We start from the raw sequence: 21,545 nt of genomic DNA, 5'->3' as shown, positions 1-21,545 counted from the left end.
GGTAGTGAGTTATTGATCTCTGCAAGCCAAGCCGACTTTTATGGGTCAGATGGTAGACGCACCAACTAGAAATAAAACATTACTGGATCTACTGATTACCAACAATACAGACCTGATCACGGACGTGGAAATACGGAGCAATTTAGCAAACAGCGATCACAGGTCAAATAGTTTCAGTATAAATCACACAAATAGGAAACACAAAGGGAATACAAAGACACTGGATTTAAAAAGAACCAACTTCCCTAAACTACAAACCTTGCTAAAAGGCATAAATTGGAATAAAATATTAGGAACAAAGAATAAGGAGGAGAGATGGGTTTGCTTTAAGAGCATATTAAATAAGGGCATTAGCCAATGTATCCCATTGGGTAATAAATTTAAAAGAGCGAACAAAAGTCCTGGATGGCTTAACTCCAATGTAAAAATGCATATAAAAGCAAAGGAGAAGGTCTTCAAAAAATACAAGGTTGATGGATCATCCTCAGCATTTAGACTTTATAAAGAATGCAACAGAAAATGTAAGGGTGCAATTAGGACAGCTAAGATAGAACATGAAAGACACATAGCGGAGGAGAGCAAAAAAAATCCCAAGAAATTCTTTAAGTATGTAAACAGTAAAAAAGGGAGGACAGACCATATTGGCCCCATAAAGAATTAGGAAGGACATCTGGTTACAAAGGATGGGGAGATGGCGAAGGTATTGAATTTATTCTTCTCCTCAGTCTTCACGTGTGAATCGGGGGGCTTCAGTAACCAAAACTGCAGTGTTTATCCTCATGACACAACACAGGAAGCACCTCCATGGTTAACAGAGGACGGAATTAAAATTAGACTTGAGAAACTTAACATTAATAAATCACCGGGACCGTTGTTCCTAATTTTTACAGATAGTCTACTGACTGGAATGGTACCAGCTGATTGGAGAAAAGCCAATGTAGCACCAATATTTAAAAAGGGCCCAAAATACATCCCTGGGAATTATAGACCAGTTAGCCTAACATCAATAGTATGTAAACTCTTGGAGGGAATGATAAGGGACTATATACAAGATTTTAGTAATAAGAATGGTATCATTAGCAGTAATCAGCATGGATTCATGAAGAATCGTTCTTGCCAAACCAATCTATTAACCTTCTATGAGGAGGTGAGTTGCCATCTAGATAAAGGAAGGCCCGTAGACGTGGTGTATCTGGATTTTGCAAAAGCATTTGACACAGTTCCCCATAAACGTTTACTGTACAAGATAAGGTCTGTTGGCATGGACCATAGGGTGAGTACATGGATTGAAAACTGGCTACAAGGGCAAGTTCAGAGGGTGGTGATAAATGGGGAGTACTCGGAATGGTCAGGGGTGGGTAGTGGGGTTCCCCAGGGTTCTGTGCTGGGACCAATCCTATTTAATTTGTTCATAAACGATCTGGAGGATGGGATAAACAGTTCAATCTCTGTATTTGCAGATGATACTAAGCTAAGCAGGGCAATAACTCCGCAGGACGTGGAAACCTTGCAAAAAGACCTGAACAAATTAATGTGGTGGGCGACTACATGGCAAATGAGGTTCAATGTAGAAAAATGTAAAATAATGCATTTGGGTGGCAAAAATATGAATGCAATCTATACACTGGGGGGAGAACCTCTGGGGGAATCTAGGATGGAAAAGGACCTGGGGGTCCTAGTAGATGATAGGCTCAGCAATGGCAGGCAATGCCAAGCTGCTGCTAACAAAGCAAACAGAATATTGGCATGCATTAAAAGGGGGATCAACTCCAGAGATAAAACGATAATTCTCCCGCTCTACAAGACTCTGGTCCGGCCGCACCTAGAGTATGCGGTCCAGTTCTGGGCACCAGTCCTCAGGAAGGATGTACTGGAAATGGAGCGAGTACAAAGAAGGGCAACAAAGCTAATAAAGGGTCTGGAGGCTCTTAGTTATGAGGAAAGGTTGCGAGCACTGAACTTATTCTCTCTGGAGAAGAGACGCTTGAGAGGGGATATGATTTCAATTTACAAATACCGGACTGGTGACCCCACAATAGGGATAAAACTTTTTCGCAGAAGAGAGTTTAACAAGACTCGTGGCCACTCATTAAAATTAGAAGAAAAGAGGTTTAACCTTAAACTACATAGAGGGTTCTTTACTGTAAGAGCAGCAAGGATGTGGAATTCCCTTCCACAGGCGGTGGTCTCAGCGGGGAGCATTGATAGCTTCAAGAAACTATTAGATAAGCACCTGAATGACCACAACATACAGGGATATACAATGCAATACTGACACATAATCACACACATAGGTTGGACTTGATGGACTTGTGTCTTTTTTCAACCTCACCTACTATGTAACTATGTAGCGTAGGGGCTGCTGCCTGGATCCAGTTGCGAGCTATTACTTTCCTTGCTATAAACAATGTTTCATGCAGGAAATGACGTGTAAATTTATCTATTGCATCTTCAGGGAATAAACCCAACCTACATTTTTGGGATCCAGGGATACTAGTGAACCCATTTGATTGTGTAAAAATTGGACTATTTGACACCAGTACCCCTGAATCCGAGGGCACTGCCAAAGGATGTGATCAAAGGTGCCAACAGAGATCAGGCACCTGGGGCACTTATCGCTGCGGGTTGGACAAAATTTTGCCAGGCGCTGTGGCGTCAGGTAAGCCCTGTGGGTAATATAAGTTTGTATAAGTCTATCAGACAGTTTGGGAGATACTAATTTGGGGGTCTCTAGTATTTCACCCCATTCTTCATCTTCTATTTCATCTGCCCCATCTGTCCACCTCTGTTTAATGGAGTATGCTAATTTGGTTGTAGAGGGCATGGTGAGCATATTGTAAAAAAGGGATATAAGTTGACGTGGTTCTTCGCAAAGAATCACTTCAAGTATGTCTAGGGAGGTTAAAGTGAGATATGCAGCTGTAAACTGAGTATGGAGAGCATGACGTACCTGAAAGCAGCGAAATAGCATGTGATTGGGGAGATCAAATTCCGTTTTTAACTGATCAAAAGTTTTGATTTCTCCATCGCAGGGGACATGTGATAATAGATATATTACCCGAGATATCCAAATGGAGGGGTCAGGTACCTTGAGAAGCTCTAGAAGGAGTTTATTGTACCAAAGAGGGGTGTTGCCATGGAATACTGGATAGTCCATCCTGGAGGTCACCAGATTCCAAATCCTCTTGTGCTGAAATGAGAGTTCGGAGCGATGAGGAAATATCATCGTGCTCTTTATCCCTCTCAGTATATCACAAAATGGGTGTGGGAACCGCGAGTCCATTGAACCTGATACTATGTCTATCTGACTTATCTATATGAAAGAAATGTGAGAGTTGTGCGGCTAAGTAATTGGCCTGGGAGGATAGTGTTAAATATACAGTATTAGCAGATTTAGATACACTAACAAATTGATGTAAAACTTCAGCTCACACTTTATAATCAGTTACAGCAAACAGTTTTTTGCTTTTGGGATAAAGGGTTTGCATGAATATATAAAAGCTGATCATTTTAATCACCCCTGCCAGTGTTAAGTGGTTTGTCTCATCCATGTAAACTGATGGATTCTGCTGGAGAGCTTGACCTTGTGAAAAACAACAGACTTGCTGGCTGGAACATCAAATAAAAAAAGGAAACTAATACAGCCATCACATCTAAGAATTGGTAAGCTGCCATATAATAAGTTTTCTTTTGGGTTTAAAACTGCTTTAGCTTCTTCTCGCCAATGTTGTGCATATTCTGTATGTGGCCTCTCGGCCGGTGGGCTTTACCGCAGAGAGGACACATACAGTCAGGTCCATAAATATTGGGACATCGACACAATTCTAATCTTTTTAGCTCTATACACCACCACAATGGATATGAAATTAACAAGATGTGCTTTAACTGCAGACTTTCAGCTTTAATTTGAGGGTATTTACATCCAAATCAGGTGACTGGTGTAGGAATTACAACAGTTTGTATATGTGCCTCCCACTTTTTAAGGGACCAAAAGTAATGGGACAATTGGCTGCTCAGCTGTTCCATGGCCAGGTGTGTGCTATTCTCTCATTATCCCATTTACAAGGAGCAGATAAAAGGTCCAGAGTTCATTTCAAGTGTGGTATTTGCATTTGGAATCTGTTGCTGTCAACTCTCAATATGAGATCCAAAGAGCTGTCACTATCAGTGAAGCAAGCCATCATTAGACCGAAAAAAACAAACAAACCCATCAGAGAGATAGCAAAAACATTAGGTGTGGCCAAATCAACTGTTTGGAACATCCGTAAAAGAAAGAACGCACCGGTGAGCTCAGCAACACCAAAAGACCCGGAAGACCACGGAAAACAACTGTGGTGAATGACCGAAGAATTCTTTCCCTGGTGAAGAGAATACCCTTCACAACAGTTGGCCAGATCAAGAACACTCTCCAGGAGGTAGGTGTATGTGTGTCAAAGTCAACAATCAAGAGAAGACTTCACCAGAGTGAATACAGAGGGTTCACCACAAGATGTAAACCATTGGTGAGCCTCAAAAACAGGAAGGCCAGATTAGAGTTTGCCAAACAACATCTAAAAAAGCCTTCACAGTTCTGGAACAACAACCTATGGACAGATGAGACCAAGATCAACTTGTACTAGAGTGATGGGAAGAGAAGAGTATGGAGAAGGAAAGGAACTACTCATGATCCAAAGCATACCACCTCATCAGTGAAGCATGGTGGTGGTAGTGTCATGGCGTGGGCATGTATGGCTTCCAATGGAACTGGTTCTCTTGTATTTATTGATGATGTGACTGCTGACAAAAGCAGCAGGATGAATTCTGAAGTGTTTCGGGCAATATTATCTGCTCATATTCAGCAAAATGCTTCAGAACTCATTGGACGGTGCTTCACAGTGCAGATGGACAATGACCCGAAGCATACTGCAAAAGCAACCAAAGAGTTTTTTAAGGGAAAGAAGTGGAATGTTATGCAATGGCCAAGTCAATCACCTGACCTGAATTTGATTGAGCATGCATTTCACTTGCTGAAGACAAACCTGAAGGGAAAATGCCCCAAGAACAAGCAGGAACTGAAGACAGTTGCAGTAAAGGCCTGGCAGAGCATCACCAGGGATGAAACCCAGCGTCTGGTGATGTCTATGTGTTCCAGACTTCAGGCTGTAATTGACTGAAAGGATTTGCAACCAAGTATTAAAAAGTGAAAGTTTGATGGATGATTGTTAATCTGTCCCATTACTTTTGGTCCCTTAAAAAGTGTAAGGCACATATACAAACTGTTATAATTCCTACACCGTTCACCTGATTTGGATGTAAATATCCTCAAATTAAAGCGGAAAGTCTGCAGTTAAAGCACTTCTTGTTTGTTTCATTTCAAATCCATTGTGGTGGTGTATAGAGCCAAAAAGATTAGAATTGTGTTTGATGTCCCAATATTTATGGACCTGATTGTATATGTGGCTGTATGTAAACATTTTTCTGTCCTGATAGAGCGCGCCTTGTGTGCTCCCAGCAGTCACCAGTGAGGACGAGAAAGCTCCTGATGCATACTTGCAATTGGGAGCTTTCTGATCATGTAACTGCTGTAACAGCCAATCACAGTGGTTTGACCACCTCGCCTTCCAGCATTTAGGCTCTATTTACACACCGGCGCTTTTAAATTGTGGGCAGAATCGCGATATTTGCGATTCTGCCCGCAATGTTAAAGCGCCGGTGTGTGAATGACAAATCACGGGACTCAGATTTGAGATGCCATTCTTTTGATTGACACCTAAAATCGCGGTGCTGCAATCACGGCAATCCACATCGCATGAAGCATGTCGCTCAAAAAAAGTTCAGGAGCACATGCTTCACGCGATGCGGGTTACCGTGATTGCAGCGTGATTTATCGCGCGACAATCGCAGCAGACCTGCACTGCGATTTTAGTTGTCATTCAAAAGAATGGCGTCTCAAATGTGACTCCCACGATTTTAAATTCACACATCGCTGCTTTCAAATCGCGGGCAGAATCGTGGCAAATCTACCCGTGATTCAAAACGCTGAAGTTTGAATGCAGCTCTAGAACCTCTTAAAGGGCCAGAAAGCAGCAGCAGGAAGGGGTTGTTTAGAATGTCAGCCAAGCAACTAGCATTTTCAGACTGAGGCCAACAATGCCAGTCTGTGTATTTATCTCTGTAAAGATTTCCTTTAATGTAAGTTTGCATACCAACTCATTATTTTTGTAATAAATATAAACAAAACAACTGATTTATTGATGCCTATGAGACTCGGGTCACAACATATGCATAGTACGTCACTCCGTCATCAAGCGCTAAGTCATGAAATGTCACATTTGGTTGGGCTCCAAGTTTTTCTAAAAAAGGAAGTCTGGCATCTGGATCTTCATCGGTGAACTGAACCAATTTTCCCCCTTTCTTCAGAACCCGTAGGGCTGCCAAAACCATTTTTTGAGCCGGTTCCCTTCCTGATCGCAGGAGAGAATCAGAGGTCCCTTTGTCCAAAACAAGTGATACACTACCAGACAGAAAACCACGAAGCTCAGTAACATCACTTTCTAAATACTCCAGTTGGGAATCTTGATGTGCAGGCACAATGGGTGTTTCTGTTAGAAGGCTTTTTCTCATAGCGTGAATTGCAGGAGCAGAGTTATCCACACAGGATATTAGAAGTGGAAGCTGAGAGTCACGAAATAAACCAACTCCAACATCAGAAGTGCCACAACCCAAATCTAACACACGTATTGGTGACCCAGTGTGCTCATCCAGAGCAATTTCATTAATAAGGGAGAGAAGACGACCTTTCAGTTGTTCATAACCGAAAAACCAGTCGAAATGTGAAAATCCATCGTGGGAACTTTTGGAGTAGATATTATCCCAAGTTATTCTTTCACCCATACTGTTTCGAAGACTTTCTAATAAAAAAAAAAGTTGAGAGACAAAAGAGCGAGTTTATCAGTTTGTTAACTTAAAGGGGTTGTAAAGGTAATTTTATTTTTTTTTAAAAATAACTAACATGTCATACTTACCTTCACTGTGCAGCTCGTTCTGCACAGAGTGGCCCCGAACCTGCTCTTCTGGGGTCCCTCGGCGGCTGTTTCAGCTCCTCCCCGCAAGAAATAACCACCTTAATGCGAGCTCCCTCGCATGGTGGTTAGTTGTTGCGGGCGCGCTCCCGTGATACAGCCGGCGGCCATAGCCGCTCGCTGTATCACTCGGCCCCGCCCCCCGGTGCGCCGCGTCATCGGATGTGATTGACAGCAGCGCGAGCCAATGGCCGCGCTGCTTTCAATCCATCCACTGCAGCCAATCAGCGACCAGGCTGAGCTGCAATAGAGATGACGAGAACGAGCAGCGGAGATTCGAGGTGTCAGGTAAGTAAAACAGGGGGGCTGGGGGCGGTGGTATTGTCAAAAGTTTTTTCACCTTAATGCATATAATGCATTAAGGTGAAAAAATTTTTACCTTTACAACCCCTTTAACACTATACAATATGCTAAAGTGGGTCTGAACTCACAAAGTGAACATTTGCAATGTTAAAATGGTTCTAAAGCCAAGACATTATTTACCTTAATACATTCCATTCCTAGATATTCCCTATAACCGAGCAAGAATGTCTCAGTAGAAGTATAACCCCCTCCATCCTCCTACATACCAACCTGAGTCCTCACTCGATGCCTGTCTGTAGCGGCTCTCTCCCTGCATTTGCAGGAGAGAGAGGCAGCAGCGGGAGCTATTGACTTCTGCTGCTGTCAATCAAATCCTGTGAGCAGGGGGGCAGGGCCAAACCACGCTGTGTGTGTATGTATGGACGTACAGAGCCCAGCTCAAGAGCGAGCCAGCACATCTGCCCCCATAGCAACACTGAACAGAAGGAGCTGAGAGCAGCGGCAGGGGACCCCAGAAGAGGAGGTTCAGGGCTGCTTTGTGCAATATAACATGCCTATTATTTTAGGGGGAAAAGCTTTTATAACCGTTTTAAAGCAACACCTAGAAATGTTCTTTGTGCATAAGCAGTACCCTAAAAAATACCTACCTCCTTAAAAAATAGCAGTATTTTTCCTTGTATGCGACTGTGCCTAGGCACTCTTGTGCATACAGCCTCAAAGCTCTATATCTGCAATATGAATCCAAAGCTCGCATAGCAGATGGAGGAATTCCATTACCTATAGGAATGGGCATCCTTTATTTTCAGTGGTCTAGCAGTATAACGTCATATAGCTTACATTACAAATCCAAGGCATGCCTTACAAGAAAAGGATCTCAGCTAATTGTAAAGCCTTTTTGTTAACCTCTGTGCCCTTAAGTTGGAAGTTGTGCTAAAAAAAAGGCAAGCAGAAGGCAAAGGACTAGTCATCACTATTGCCTATAGGTTCCCTGCAGCTGATCTATACTGACTCACCATACCTTGCTCTGTTCTGTGTTGACGTGGCCATCTTGGTAGAGGCAGGGCTTTGCTTCTCCAGCAAAGAGAATAGTGAGCAGCACAGTATTGCCATTACCAAACCTTACTCCATCTCTCCTGAGACTAGCAGTCACAAGCACTTGTGCTTTGGATTCAGACTATAGACATACTGAAGCTTTAGGTACAGAGGTGCCTAGGCACCCTCACTTACCAGGAAGTGCACTGCTATGTTACAGGTGGGATTAAAGACAAACTTTAAGTTTCAAGTGTATAATACCTATGGTCAAAATATCCAATACCTACTGACAGCTTGACAACATTAACTTCTCTCTTCACCCATTCTCCCTTCTTTCCGGGAATATTCTGTATTTTAAGCAATCTAAAAAAATTCTGTAATTTATGTACAATAATGTAAAAACATTTAACTACTCAAGGACCGGAAGATTTTCCCCCCTTAATGACCAGGCCATTTTTTGCAATACGCCATTGCATCCTTTTAAATGACAATTGCTTGGTCGTGCGAAGTTGTACCCAAACAAAATTGACTTCCTTTTTTCCCCACAAATAGAGCTTTTATTTGGGGATATTTGATCACCTCTGTGATTTTCATTTTTTGCGTTCTAAACAAAAAAAAAAAGCGCCAATTTTGAAAAAAAAAATAAAAACATTTTTACTTTGTGCTATAATAAATATCCCCCCCCCCCCCCAAAAAAAAAAAAAAAATTAGTTTAGGCCAATATGTATTCTTCTACATATTTCTGGTAAAAAAAAAACAATAGCAATAAGTGTATATTGATTGGTTTGCACGAAAGTTATAGCGTCTACAAAATAGGAGATATATTTATGGCATTTTTATTTATTTATTTTTTTTACTTGTAATCAGCGATTTTTAGCGGGACTGCGACATTGCGGTAGACAGATCGGAAATTTTTGACACTTTTTTGGGACCATTGACATTTACTGTATAAATGTCACTGGCAGGGAAGGGTCAACACTAGGGGACGATCAGGGGGTTAAGTGCGTCCTAGGGAGGTGTTTCTAACTGTGGGGGCAGTATACTGACTGGGAGTAGAGAGAGATCACTGTTCCTGATCACTAGGAACAGCAGATTTCACTCTACTTCCCTGTCAGAACGTTCTGGCTCTCTGAGTAGCGATCGCGGGTGGCCGGCGGACATTGCAAGTAGATGCCCCCTAGAACACCTGATGGTGCTCCCTGCATATTGGGCCTGGCTGTGTAAAAATCTCACACATGTGGTATCACCATACTCTGGAGGAGTGGCAGAATATGTTTTGGGGTGTCATTTTTGCTATGTACATGCTTTGTGTTAGAAATATCTTTTATAAATTGACAACTTTGTGTCATTTTCACATTTTCCAAAAACATGTGGAAAAAAATTACATGTTTAACCACTTCATTACCCAGCCATAGTCATATGACGGCCTGAGATGGGATCTCCCATCCTGGGTGGCCGTCATATGACATCCTGGGCTTCCCGACCGTCTCGGGGTCGCGCGCGCCCACCGCGTTGCTCGGGACCCGGCGGCCGCGATGTCCGCCGGCACCCGCGATTGCCCGTTAACCGGGCAGGACCGTGGATCTGTGTGTGTAAACACACAGATCCACGTCCTGTCAGTTGAGAGGAGACCGATCTGTGTTCCCAGTACAGAGGAACACCGATCGGTCTCCTCCCCTTGTATGTCCCCTCCCCCTACAGTTAGAATCATTCCCTAGGAAACATAATTAACCCCTTGTCTCCCCCTAGTGGTTAACCCCTTCCCTGCCTGTCACATTTACACAGTAATCAATGCAATTTTATAGCATTGATCGCTGTATAAATGTGAATGGTCCCAAAAATGTGTCCGATGTGTCCGCCATAATGTCGCAGTCACAAAAAAAAAAAAAAATCGCAGATAGCGGCCATTACTAGTAAAAAAAAATAAATAAAAAGTTTTTAAAAATGCCATAAATCTATCCCGTATTTTGTAGACGCTATAACTTTTGCGCAAACCAATCAATATACGGTTATTGCGATTTTTTTTACCAAACATATGTAGAAGAATACGTATCGGCCGAAACTGAGGAAAAAATTTGTTTAAAAAAAAAAAAAATTGGGATATTTATTATAGCAAAAAGTATAAAATATTGTGTTTTTTTTTCAAAATTGTCGCTCTTCTTTTGTTTATAGCGCAAAAAATAAAAACCGCAGAGGTGATCAAATACCACCAAAAGAAAGCTCTATCTGTGGGGAAAAAAGGACGTCAACTTTGTTTGGGTACAGCGTCGCACGACCGCGCAAATGTCGTTTAAAGTGTGACAGCGCTGAAAACTAAAAATTGGTCTGGGAAGGAAGGGGGTGAAAATTCCCTGTATTGAACCGGTTAAAAGACTCATTGCACCTCATCGAATATAGGCTGGGGTGTTTACTTTCCAAAATGGGGTCATTTTTTGGGCGTTTCCATTGTCCTGGTGCTCCAGGGCCTTCAAAAGTGTAATGCCCCGTACATACGGTCAGATTTCCCGACGGAAAATGTGTGATAGGACCTTGTTGTCAGAAATTCCGACCGTGTGTAAGCTCCATCACACATTTTCTATCAGATTTTCCGACACACAAAGTTTGAGAGCAGGCTATAAAATTTTCCGACAACAAAATCCGTTGTCGGAAATTCCGATCGTGTGTACACAAATACGAAGCACAAAGTGCCACGCATGCTCAGAATAAATAAAGAGATGAAAGCTATTGGCTACTGCCCCGTTTATAGTCCCGACGTACGTGTTTTACGTCACCGCGTTCAGAATGATCGGATTTTTCAACAACTTTGTGTGACCGTGTGTATGCAAGACAAGTTTGAGCCAACATCCGTCGGAAAAAATCCTAGGATTTTGTTGTCGGAATGTCCGATTAATGTCCGACCGTGTGTACGGGGCATTAGAGGTCTAGAAATTTATGTCCCTAGAACGCCTGATTGTGCTCCTTGCATGTTGGACCTCTGTATGTGGCTAGGCTGGGAAAAAGTCTCACACATGTGTTATTGCCATACTCGGGAGGAGTAGCAGAATGTATTTTGGGGTGTAATTTGTGGAATGCATATGCTGTGTAAGAGAAATAACTTGGTAATATGACAATTTTGTGTAAAAAATAAAATCTTAATTTTGCAAAAAATTGTGGGAAGAAATCACAACTTCAAAAACTCACCAGGCCTCTTACTAAATACCTTGGTCTGTCTACTTTCCAAAAAGGGGTGATTTGGGGGGTATTTGTACTGTCCTGGCTTGTTAGGGTCTCAAGAAATTAGATAGGCCATCAGTAGATCAGGTGTGATCAATTTTCAATGATTGGCACCATAGCTTGTAGACTCTAACTTTCGCAAAGACCAAATAATTTACACTGATTTGGGTTATTTTTTTACCAAAGATATTTAGCAGTATAAATTTTGGCCATAACATGAAGAAAAAATGCTAATTTGCAAAACTTTATAACAGAAACAAAAATTTTTTTTTTTTTAACAAAGATTTTCAGTCTTTTTTCATATATTTAATTAATTAATTTTTTTTTTTAATGAAAAATGAAAATAAACAGGTGATCAAATACCACCAAAAGAAAGCTCTATTTGTGTGGGAAAAAAGAATGAAAGAGAAAAAATGCCATATAAGTTCAGTGTTGCATGATTGAGTAATTGTCATTCAAAATGTGAGAGCACTGAAAGCTGAAAATTGGCCTGGTTAGGAATGGGGTTTAAGTGCCCAGTAGGCAAGTGGTTAAATAATATGCACCATACAAAATGTTAGATTTCCAGCCAATACTAAACTTATACCAACCTCCTTTCCCTCTGGTACCAGCATCTGTCCCAAAATATTGTGTTCTAGGCTGGCGAAGAGATAACCACAGTCGGTGAAGTCTGAACATCTTCAATAGAGCAGAGACTGATCTGTTGTGAAAGGGTACATATATTAGGATGTTTGTACATGGATTTTAACTTTGCAACCTGAAATAAAATTCATGATGTTTATGTTGTCGACTTAGTATTGCAGTCACAAACGCAATATGGCATTTGTGCCTTAAAGTGTAACTCCAGTCAAAGTGGTTAGCACTTCTGCCTGGCAGCACTAGGGTTGTCGGTTTGAATTCCGTCCATGGCATTACCTGTCTGGAGTTTGTATGTGCTCCCTATGCTTGCATGGGTTTCCTCCCACAATCCAAAGACATTCTGGTGGGTTACTTGGCTCCTGTCTAAATCGGCCCTAGTACTGCCAGTGACAGTGGCCCCTCCAAGTACATCACGCTCCTGATTCTTAGAAAAGAAGCCACTCACCGGAATAAAAGCCCAAGTGTAAGTTTAGTACAACTATGCCCAGTGGTACTTCCAAACACTAACATGTTTCACTCCCACACAGAGCTTGTTCTTAAAGTCACTCCACGAATAAGCTCAGTGTAGGAGTGAAATACATTATATTATCAAAAGTATTGGGACGCACATGAACTTTAATGGCATCCCCGTCTTAGGCCATAGGGTTCAATATTGAGTTGGCCTACCCTTTGCAGCTATAACAGCTTCAACTCTAATGGGAAGGCTGTCCACAAGGTTTAGGTGTGCGTCTATGGGAATGTTTGACCATTCTTCCAGAAGTGCATTTGTGAAATCAGGCAGATAGAGAAAGCCTGGCTTGCAATCTGCAGGCTAATTCATCCCAAAGGTGTTCTATCGGATTGAGGTCAGGACTCTGTGCAGGCCAGTCAAGTTCCTCCACCCCAAACACGCTCATCAATGTCTTTATGGATCTTGCTTTGTGCGCTGTCATGTTGAAACAGGAGGTACCATCCCCAAACTGTTCGCACAAAGTTGGGAACATGAAACTGTCTTGATATGCTGACACCTTAAGAGTTCCCTTCACTGGAACTAAGGAGCCAAGCACAAGCCCTGAAAAACAGCCCCACACCATAATCCCCCCTCCACTAAATGATTTGGACCAGTGCACAAAGCAAGGTGTGTGATGCACCAAGAGGGGTGGGTTTGGTGTGTTAAACTGACCCCAGTATTTCACATTCTATGGTGGTTTCAGAGGTGACAACTGCCTATAGTGAAGTTACTACACTTCTCTTTCATTGCCATTCACATTGTTCTGATTCTGGCAGAACCGTGCCACCTTTTCTCTTCTACACACACTACTTTCTTGAGCAGATAGCAAGGTGGTGGTATATTACTTTGGGTGCGGATTTATTATATCTAAACCCAAAAATGGAATATTGCAGCTTACTGGTCCTTGGTGTGGTGGCTGCAGGTTTTCTTTTTCCAAGCTTTGTATGTCCCCGTTTTCCGTTTCAGGGCTGAATTTTTGCCTGAATCTGAACCAAAGACACACAGCATTGCTGTGCAAGCCGCTCCGCAGCAGAGATGTGAACCAGCTCCATAGAGTGACAGTCACATTCTCCTGTCATGCGACTTGGATGCAGTGAAAGCCACATAGGCTGGGTTCACACCTACTGGTTCTAGAGAATGAGAGATGTTCTGGAGACAAGTATGGGAACAGCTGACGAGGCAGAAAGTCTTGAAAGGAGGAGGTTTTGGGTGATATTTTGAAATAAAGGGTTGGTAATATAGATGGCTGTTATAAAATTCAAAATATGTTGGGCTAACAGAAGCCAACACATGGATTAGCAGAGAAGGGTGGCAGCACCTGAAAGGTTAAAGTGGATGAGTCTTAACCACAGAATTCATTATAGACTAGAGGGTTGATATGTATATGTAGGCCAACATAAAAAGTTGCAGTAGGTGAGACCAAGCCAGAAAATGAGTAGCTTGTTTGTGTCATTTGTTGACAAGGGGCAACTATTAGAGACATTATAGAAGTTAAGGTGAAAAAACACAAGGGTTTACAACCCCTTTAATTGATCCTATGCATTAAGGTGAAAAACTTGTCACTGAGCAGCCCCCGTTTTACTCACCTGAACAGGTCCAAAAAGGCACACCTACCACCCTGACATTGGTGGGGAAAAAAAAAAAAAAACCAAAGGGAAGAGCATGTGATCAATTGTATTAAGGTAGCAGAATAGTCCAAGATAATGAGTGAAAAAAAAAACTAAGGCTATTGGTTTTAGCAGTAATTGAGGCATGTGAATTTTAGAACAGTTTCAGTGCAGTAGCCAGAGTGTTGCTACAGAAGCTATTAGGGGTTAACAAGGGTGTTGGTAGGGTAGCAGCTCAGAAGGTTGTAGATAAAGCTTCCCATTTACCTCCAAAGTTCTTGAAGCAAGATGAGCTTTGAGTTCAAATCTGTGGGGGGGGGGGCGCAATGCATGTTTTAGCGTGGTAGGGAAGATGCAAGTTAGAGAACATAAAATAGTGTAAGAGGGTGACCATAGTAAGTTGTGGGAGAACTAGGGTCCATGTGGGCCTCTTGTTTTTAGCACCCTCCTGTGGTAATAGGGTCAAAAACCAGAGCACTGAATATATGTTAGCAGACAAGGGATGTTGTGTTATACTTAAACATCTATTTTAATTAGCAAAAGAACCTTTGAGAACATGTCTATCCAGAAGGAAAAAAAAAAAAAAAAAATGAACAATTGCTATTTTTGCACTGTAACATATGCCATGTGCCATTTTAGCTGCTACTGTACAGGAAATTGACATGCCAGTTATAGAGGAAGTAAACCCTGGTGTTTCTACTTCCTTTTGTTCCCTGCAAAATAAAAGCATAATGGGCTAGTATACATCACATACTAGCCCATTATGTGGTCCTTATTTTCAAATGAAGCCTGTGCTGTCCCTGCAGCCATCTTTGCCCCCCTTTCTTCTGGGGCTGTGGACTCCAGTTCTGACTGGCGTGGCAATCGCTCCCACACCAGAACCGCCGGTCACAGCACTCGCTAGAGGAGAAACTGCAGGGAGGGCAGTTTCTTCACAGTGCATGAGCGGATGAAATCAGCACAGTAAATATCTCCTAAACTGCACACATTTAGGAGATTTTCCAATTTGTACAGTAAATGTCTCCTAAATGTGTGCAGTTTAGGAGATATTTACTCTACCTAGGAGGTACAAATTGGAAATGGAGGTTTACAACCACCTCAAGTCCAGGCTTTTTTTTTTTTTTTTTTTTTTTTAAGCTTCAAGCACCCCTTTTATTAAAAGTATAACCACACAAACACATAACAGTGTAGTTCAGGCTTTGAACCATATCCCAACTCATCAGCTGTGAGAACGTAGTGGACAGAGCTGTATGGATGGTGCACTTGCCAGCCAGGAACAAGCCTCACTGACTGGGCAACTCCAAGCACAGGATCCACCACTGGCAGGCAGAGTGTGCCATCCACACAGCACATGCACTAGGATCCAATGCAAAACTGGTGACACTTGTAAGTCCAGGCACCCAATGCAAGAGCTCCACAAGGATAATGCATTTCAGAAGCATGGTCCCTCTGTCAGAGCGAATCAGCTTCCCTTCTTATTTAAAGAGCAAACATACCAATCTTTATAAACCCTTCTAGTGCCTACAGAGAGTAGACAAACGTTACACAAAGCTTCAAGGGACATGTAGTTCCACAAAAGCTGGAGGGCCAGTTTGGAGATCCCTGATCTAAGGGCACTATGCTTTTGCATAACCATTACTTAAAAGATGCATCTCTCTACTCTTTGAGCCAAAATTGCTCAATTGTAAGACAGGATTCAATATAAAATTCATACTAGTACACACCTAATGGGAATGCAAGGGGACAATAATCCCATGAATATTGATACAGATGACAGCAATTTTATCTATTAAGGGATAACATTTGGAAAATACAATTCAAGCCCGTGTGTGCTTCAGCTATGACTCAAACTGGTACACATAAGCAAGAAGGGATTTTAATCCATATACAAACTGCATTCCACAACTTATATGTTTAATGTGAAACATGCTCATTCCCTACCTGCAAAATCTGCCACAGGTAATTCAGCAAACATCCCTACACTTCTACTGCATGTTTAATATCCACGGCACTGGATTTGTACGCCAGGGTCCAGCTCATTAAAACTAACATTTGTTAGAAAGACTTCTACATTACCCGTTATTAAAAAACAAAAAAAAAAAAAACAAAAAAAAAAAAAAAGTCTTGCTTAAGGTCACAGCTATAGTAGGGTGCTGGTTCCTTCCACAGAACAGTGGTCATAAACATTTTAAATCTGCTGCATTAGTACTCAATGGCAGATGACAGCTGTACATATTCATTTACCATTACAAAAAAGGGGTACGCAAGTAAGGGGTGTCTAGAGATAAAGTTGAACGCCCTTGTTATAGGCCAGGCATATGCCATTAGTGGACCTCCAGCTGTTGCAAAACTACAAGTCCCATCATGCCTTTGGGTGTCATGCTTGTGGCTGTCAGTCTTACTATGCATCATGGGACTTTTAGTTCTGCAACAGCTGAAGGTCCACTAACTGCATATCTCTGCTATAGGCCATTTATATGACCTCCTGAAGCCTGACTGGAATACTCCCAGGACATGCCTAAAGCAAGGCTTAGTCATTACCGCTCAGTTCCATCATATGAGTAATCTTTTCTCTGATACAAACCCTCTTGCATACCCCTTCCCCCCGATGCAGTAGCTCGAAGTGGAGTGCTCTCTTGTGGAGTTGCTCAAGTGAGGCTGTCATTACTGCTAAATATCCTGGTAGAATTCCAGGCAGGCTTCAGGAGGTACTTTAACTTCCTACACCTATAGCAAGGGCATTATCCAAACTTTAGTTAGAGCTGCATGGTTTTATCACCCCTTATCTGCATGGGCAGTTTTGGCAATGGTAAACTAACCCTTTAAAAAAAATGTTTTAGTTTACAAAAGGAATAAGTCTTCCAACACTTCATATTATGTGCCTGCTGTACCATGTACTTGTACAGTTTTTTGTATTGCTTCCTTTATGTGAAATACCTGGTGTTCTGCTTGCCTATTAAAACCTGACAATACCAAGCAGGAAAGCACAGCATGGGCAGTTCTCTAGCTACCCTGTTTCCCTGAAAATAAGACCTAGCGTGATTGTCAGTGATGGCTGCAATATAAGCCCTGCCCCCCAAATAAGCCCTAGTTAAAGTCCTTGTAGGTCTTATTTTCAGGGTAGGGCTTATATTGCAGCCATCACCGACAATCACGCTAGGTCTTATTTTTGGGGAAACAGGGTATGCTGGGAACTCAGCCTGCTCTCCCAATGAGAGGACTTTTCCCTGACACCAATTCACTGGGACAATCAGTGTGCTGCAGTATCTCCTCCCCAGCTCTTACGCAGCTGAGAACAGAATGTGAAAGCACATAAAAAAAAAAAAAAAATTATATCTACACAAAGGTTTTGCCTTTCATTTATATTTTACAAGGTGGGGGTTTACCATCACAGCATGTTCACACAACTGCTTTGGCAATTAAGTTACTATCACACTAGTTGCAGTCCCTAAACAACCATAATCAGTCACATGTGCACCTTACTTTCAACAGATCAATTTCAGAAATAACTTTGTAACAGAACTTTTAAATATACAAAAGACAGAGTGAACCACAGTTTTGACAAGAGGTTTATTTGTAAAGACAGTTACATAAGATATTACCATTTTATACAGCTATACAAAGACATGCACACAGCACCTCCATCAGTTTGCTTTAGAGAAAAGTATTGAAGGGTTACACACTTCAGAACTAGTTGCAATTGTCACATTAGCCAGCAGCTTTCATTTGGTGGTTTCTCACCTCAAATAGCCCTGAAAGAGAATACAATGTTTTGAGAAAGTTAGCCATCCGTCTCACCATAAAACTCAATATTTTAAGTAGCAAAGGTCATCTTTACAAAAATACTGTGCAGTCATGGGGCCCCAGAAGTACAAAAACCTTTCAGCCTAGAAAAGTGGAGCTTCTTGAGAGCTCTTAGGCCCGGTTCACACTGATTCGTTGTGATTTTGTTCCTTTTTTTGAGGTGCGATTTTACTGTGAATTTCAGGAGTTGGATATAGCTGTGATTGATAGTCTAGCAAATGGAATCATAATGTAAAAAAAAAACTTCCTGTGTACTTCCTGGTTTTCGTAGAGTAGCGTGGTGGAATTCGCACATATGTGAACCATCAATGTGATTCAAGAACGATTTACATTGATGTCTATGGAGACTAAATTCGCAACACAGTAAACTCACACAAGACCCTTTTTTAATCGCATCCGTAGAGGAATCGCAACGCACGTATGTGAACGACCGTCATTGAAAAAATGACTTTAGGGATGACATGCGAATTTAAAGTGTTTGACGCATCGCATTCGTCGTGAACTCGCATCAGTGTGAACCGGGCCTTATTCAGCCTGCATAATGAAGGGGAAAGTGTATGGCAAACTTTAGCTTACATCATGTAAATGTTGGGTAATTTCTGCATCCCTGCATAACCAGATGCTACCATCCTGACAGACCTTCCATCCCAGAATATAAACTAGGATCCTCTGACTATTGTGAACGCCTAACATAGGATGAGCAAGAGAAGGTTACCAGCACACCAAGGATCTCCAGAACAAGTCAAAAAACTTTATCTGCTATAATGTGATCTCTGAATAAAGCTTTGGACTCATTGTGGAGATCTTTGGTGTGCTGGCGACATTCTTACGCTGACTAGACACTGTTCCAGCCAGGGGTTGCTTCTGCACCCACTTATATGCACAGCCATTGCTACAGGAATGTGTGTGTTGGGACCCAGCATAAGATGAGCATTCCAAAAAATGCCCCTAAAAACTCAGCTGCCTAGAAACTAAACAACCCTGTGTAGATGTACTGATAAGATGGAGTCCAGGGGCAGTTGAGAAAAAAAAAAAAAAAAAAAAAAAAAAAAACTCCCAACTGCTCCTAAGCGTCCATTTACCAGCAGCAGTGTACATGAGGCCTTACATAGTCTAAGGCCTCATTCACACAAGACGCTGTTAAACTCGTGTTCAGAGGCAGTTGGACACTTTTCAACTGCCCCTGAACCCATTCAATGTTATCCTATGTGTCCATGTACACAGTCTCATTTTCTGGCGTTTAGGCAGTTGCGTTTAACCTTGTTTTTCCAGAAGCAAAAGTTTTCCACGTTTCAGACGCGGCTAAACGCCAGTACTGCGTTTACAAGTTTTTTTACAACCCGACTTTGGGGCCCCATCTCAGGGCCACTTAGTGCTAGGAACCCCAAATTTGGTATGCAAACAGTGGAACTAGCACTACAACATATCCAAATTTGGGGTTCATAGCACCCAGGGGCCCCAAAGTCGGGTCACAAAATGTCATTCTCTGCTGCAGAAAAGTGCTTGATATTTTGCAACCTGACTTTGGGGCCCCATATCTCGGGGCCACTTGGTGCTAGGAACCCCAAATTTGGTGTTGCCAACACAGTTGGACTAACACTAACATATCCAAATTTGGGGTTCCTAGCACCAAGTGGCCCCGAGGTATGGGGCCCCAAAGTCGGTTCACAAAATGTCATTCTCTGCTGCAGAAGTGCTTGACATTTTGTGACCCAACTTTGGGGCCCCAGATCTCAGGGCCACTTAGTGGCATAATCCAAATTTGGATATGTTGTGGTACTAGGTCCACTGTTGGTGCTAGGAACCCCAAATTTGGTGTGCTAACAGTGGACCTAGTACCACAACATATCCAAATTTGGATTATGCCACTAAGTGGCCCCGAGATACAGGGCCCCAAAGTTGGGTCGCAAAATGTCATTCTCTGCTTTGCAGACGCTTCTGGACGCAAACGCAGCTAAACGCGGCACGCAAACAGCAAAACGGGTGTTTCTAAACGCCAGTTTCAGCTTTTAAAAGCATGTGTTCAGCAGATTTTGAACCGGCGTCTCGTGTGCATGAGGCCTTACTGCCAGATTTCGAAACAAATTAGGTGATGTTACAGCTAAATATAGCAAGTCTGTTTTACCCAAAGTCTGAGGCTCAACCAGAGCCCAGCATACTGGATATACACCAGACTAGAGAAGGCTCCTGCAATGAATAACACAGCTGGTCATACCCCAAAATGTAGGCATTTATGCCACGTCATTACAAGTCTGGGGCACATTTGTATCAATGCATGTTGATACAGGTCATGTGTGTTTGCAATCCATTTCATATCACCCCTCACTTTATTTTGGATCACTTCAGGTGTCTGCATTGCAATAGGGTCATATGAGGGACAAGATTACCTACCGCAATACTGTGCAAATTCTGACACTTCTCATAAATGTAAAAATCTTTATCATTAGAAGTTTACTTAGAACGCCCAAACATGAAATATTTAACCACTTGCTGACTGCCCGCCGTTATTATACGTCAGCACTATAAAGAGGAATATTGTTATGGCAGCAACTAGCTACAATAACCCCCAGTATCCTCTTCAGCAGGCGGTCAGCTTTCAGATAAAGGTGGTCTCTGCGGCAGATTCACCGCAAGATCACTTTCATCTGTGGCAGGAGAAGGCGCCCCCTCCCGCCACACTCCGGTGCCCTATACTGCTTACCGAAGCAGTCGGTAGTGGCAGAGGCAATCTGACCCTTCTTCCTGTTAGGTATGGAGCAGAGTGATGGGAAGATGCCCCCCACCCGGATCCATACCACTGCCTGGCAGAAGTGAGGTCAAAACCTCACTTTAACCCATAGCCCCAAAAAAAAAAAAACCCCCACACCAAAAACCCCACCAACATCTAGCATTTTACACATCAATATTTACCACCAAAATTAGATGCACATAAATTTTAGCAGCAGAAAATGGTGTTTTTTTTTGGCTTTCCCTCAATAAAAGAAAAAAAAAGTGCCAAAGATTCAGTAAAACCACATTTTACCAGGTAAATAGCCCTAAGCCTCCTATTACAGGGTGTCCCCAGTTAGAAAAGACGCCCAACTTCCTGCTCTCAGTGACACCAGAGGTTTCAGCACTCAGCAGACACAGCGGGGAGACGCTCCGGGTCACATGACACCCCCAGGTGTGAGGGAGCAGCGCTGCTCTCCCTGCATGGCTGCCGCTTGTCCCAGTGATTGAGGATAGAACCAGCTCATTACAAAAGCTGGCACCGAAGACATAGCACCGGGAATTCTCTTCCTCCGTACATTACACAGTGGGGTACGGACAACACCCAGCGTGCCAAGAAATGGAGGCCCAACACACCCCAAATCACCCTCACTCACCTTCCAGCACGAACAGAGGACGAATAGGACG

General features: G+C 42.4%; 1 protein-coding gene and 1 non-coding gene across 2 annotated transcripts; both read right to left on the bottom strand.

Moving 5' to 3' along the window:
• Positions 1-6,210: 6,210 nt before the first annotated feature.
• Positions 6,211-21,536, bottom strand: CSKMT (citrate synthase lysine methyltransferase). Its single transcript, XM_073605294.1, has 4 exons — positions 21,515-21,536; positions 17,948-18,097; positions 12,200-12,309; positions 6,211-6,890 (listed from the first exon to the last, which is right to left on the bottom strand). Exons 3-4 carry the CDS (start codon positions 12,285-12,287, stop codon positions 6,238-6,240), a joined length of 741 nt encoding a protein of 246 aa, XP_073461395.1. The 5' UTR covers positions 12,288-12,309; positions 17,948-18,097; positions 21,515-21,536; the 3' UTR covers positions 6,211-6,237.
• LOC141113101 (small nucleolar RNA SNORA57) lies at positions 21,351-21,484 on the bottom strand. Its single transcript, XR_012236728.1, has one exon. It is a non-coding gene; the product is annotated as a small nucleolar RNA SNORA57 (small nucleolar RNA).
• Positions 21,537-21,545: the final 9 nt, after the last annotated feature.

This window comes from Aquarana catesbeiana, linkage group LG11 (genome assembly GCF_042186555.1).
Source record: "Aquarana catesbeiana isolate 2022-GZ linkage group LG11, ASM4218655v1, whole genome shotgun sequence".
In the NCBI taxonomy this organism is placed as follows: Eukaryota; Metazoa; Chordata; class Amphibia; order Anura; family Ranidae; genus Aquarana; species Aquarana catesbeiana.
Note: the sequence above shows the minus strand (reverse complement) of the source record. Positions and strands in the feature narration are given on the sequence as shown.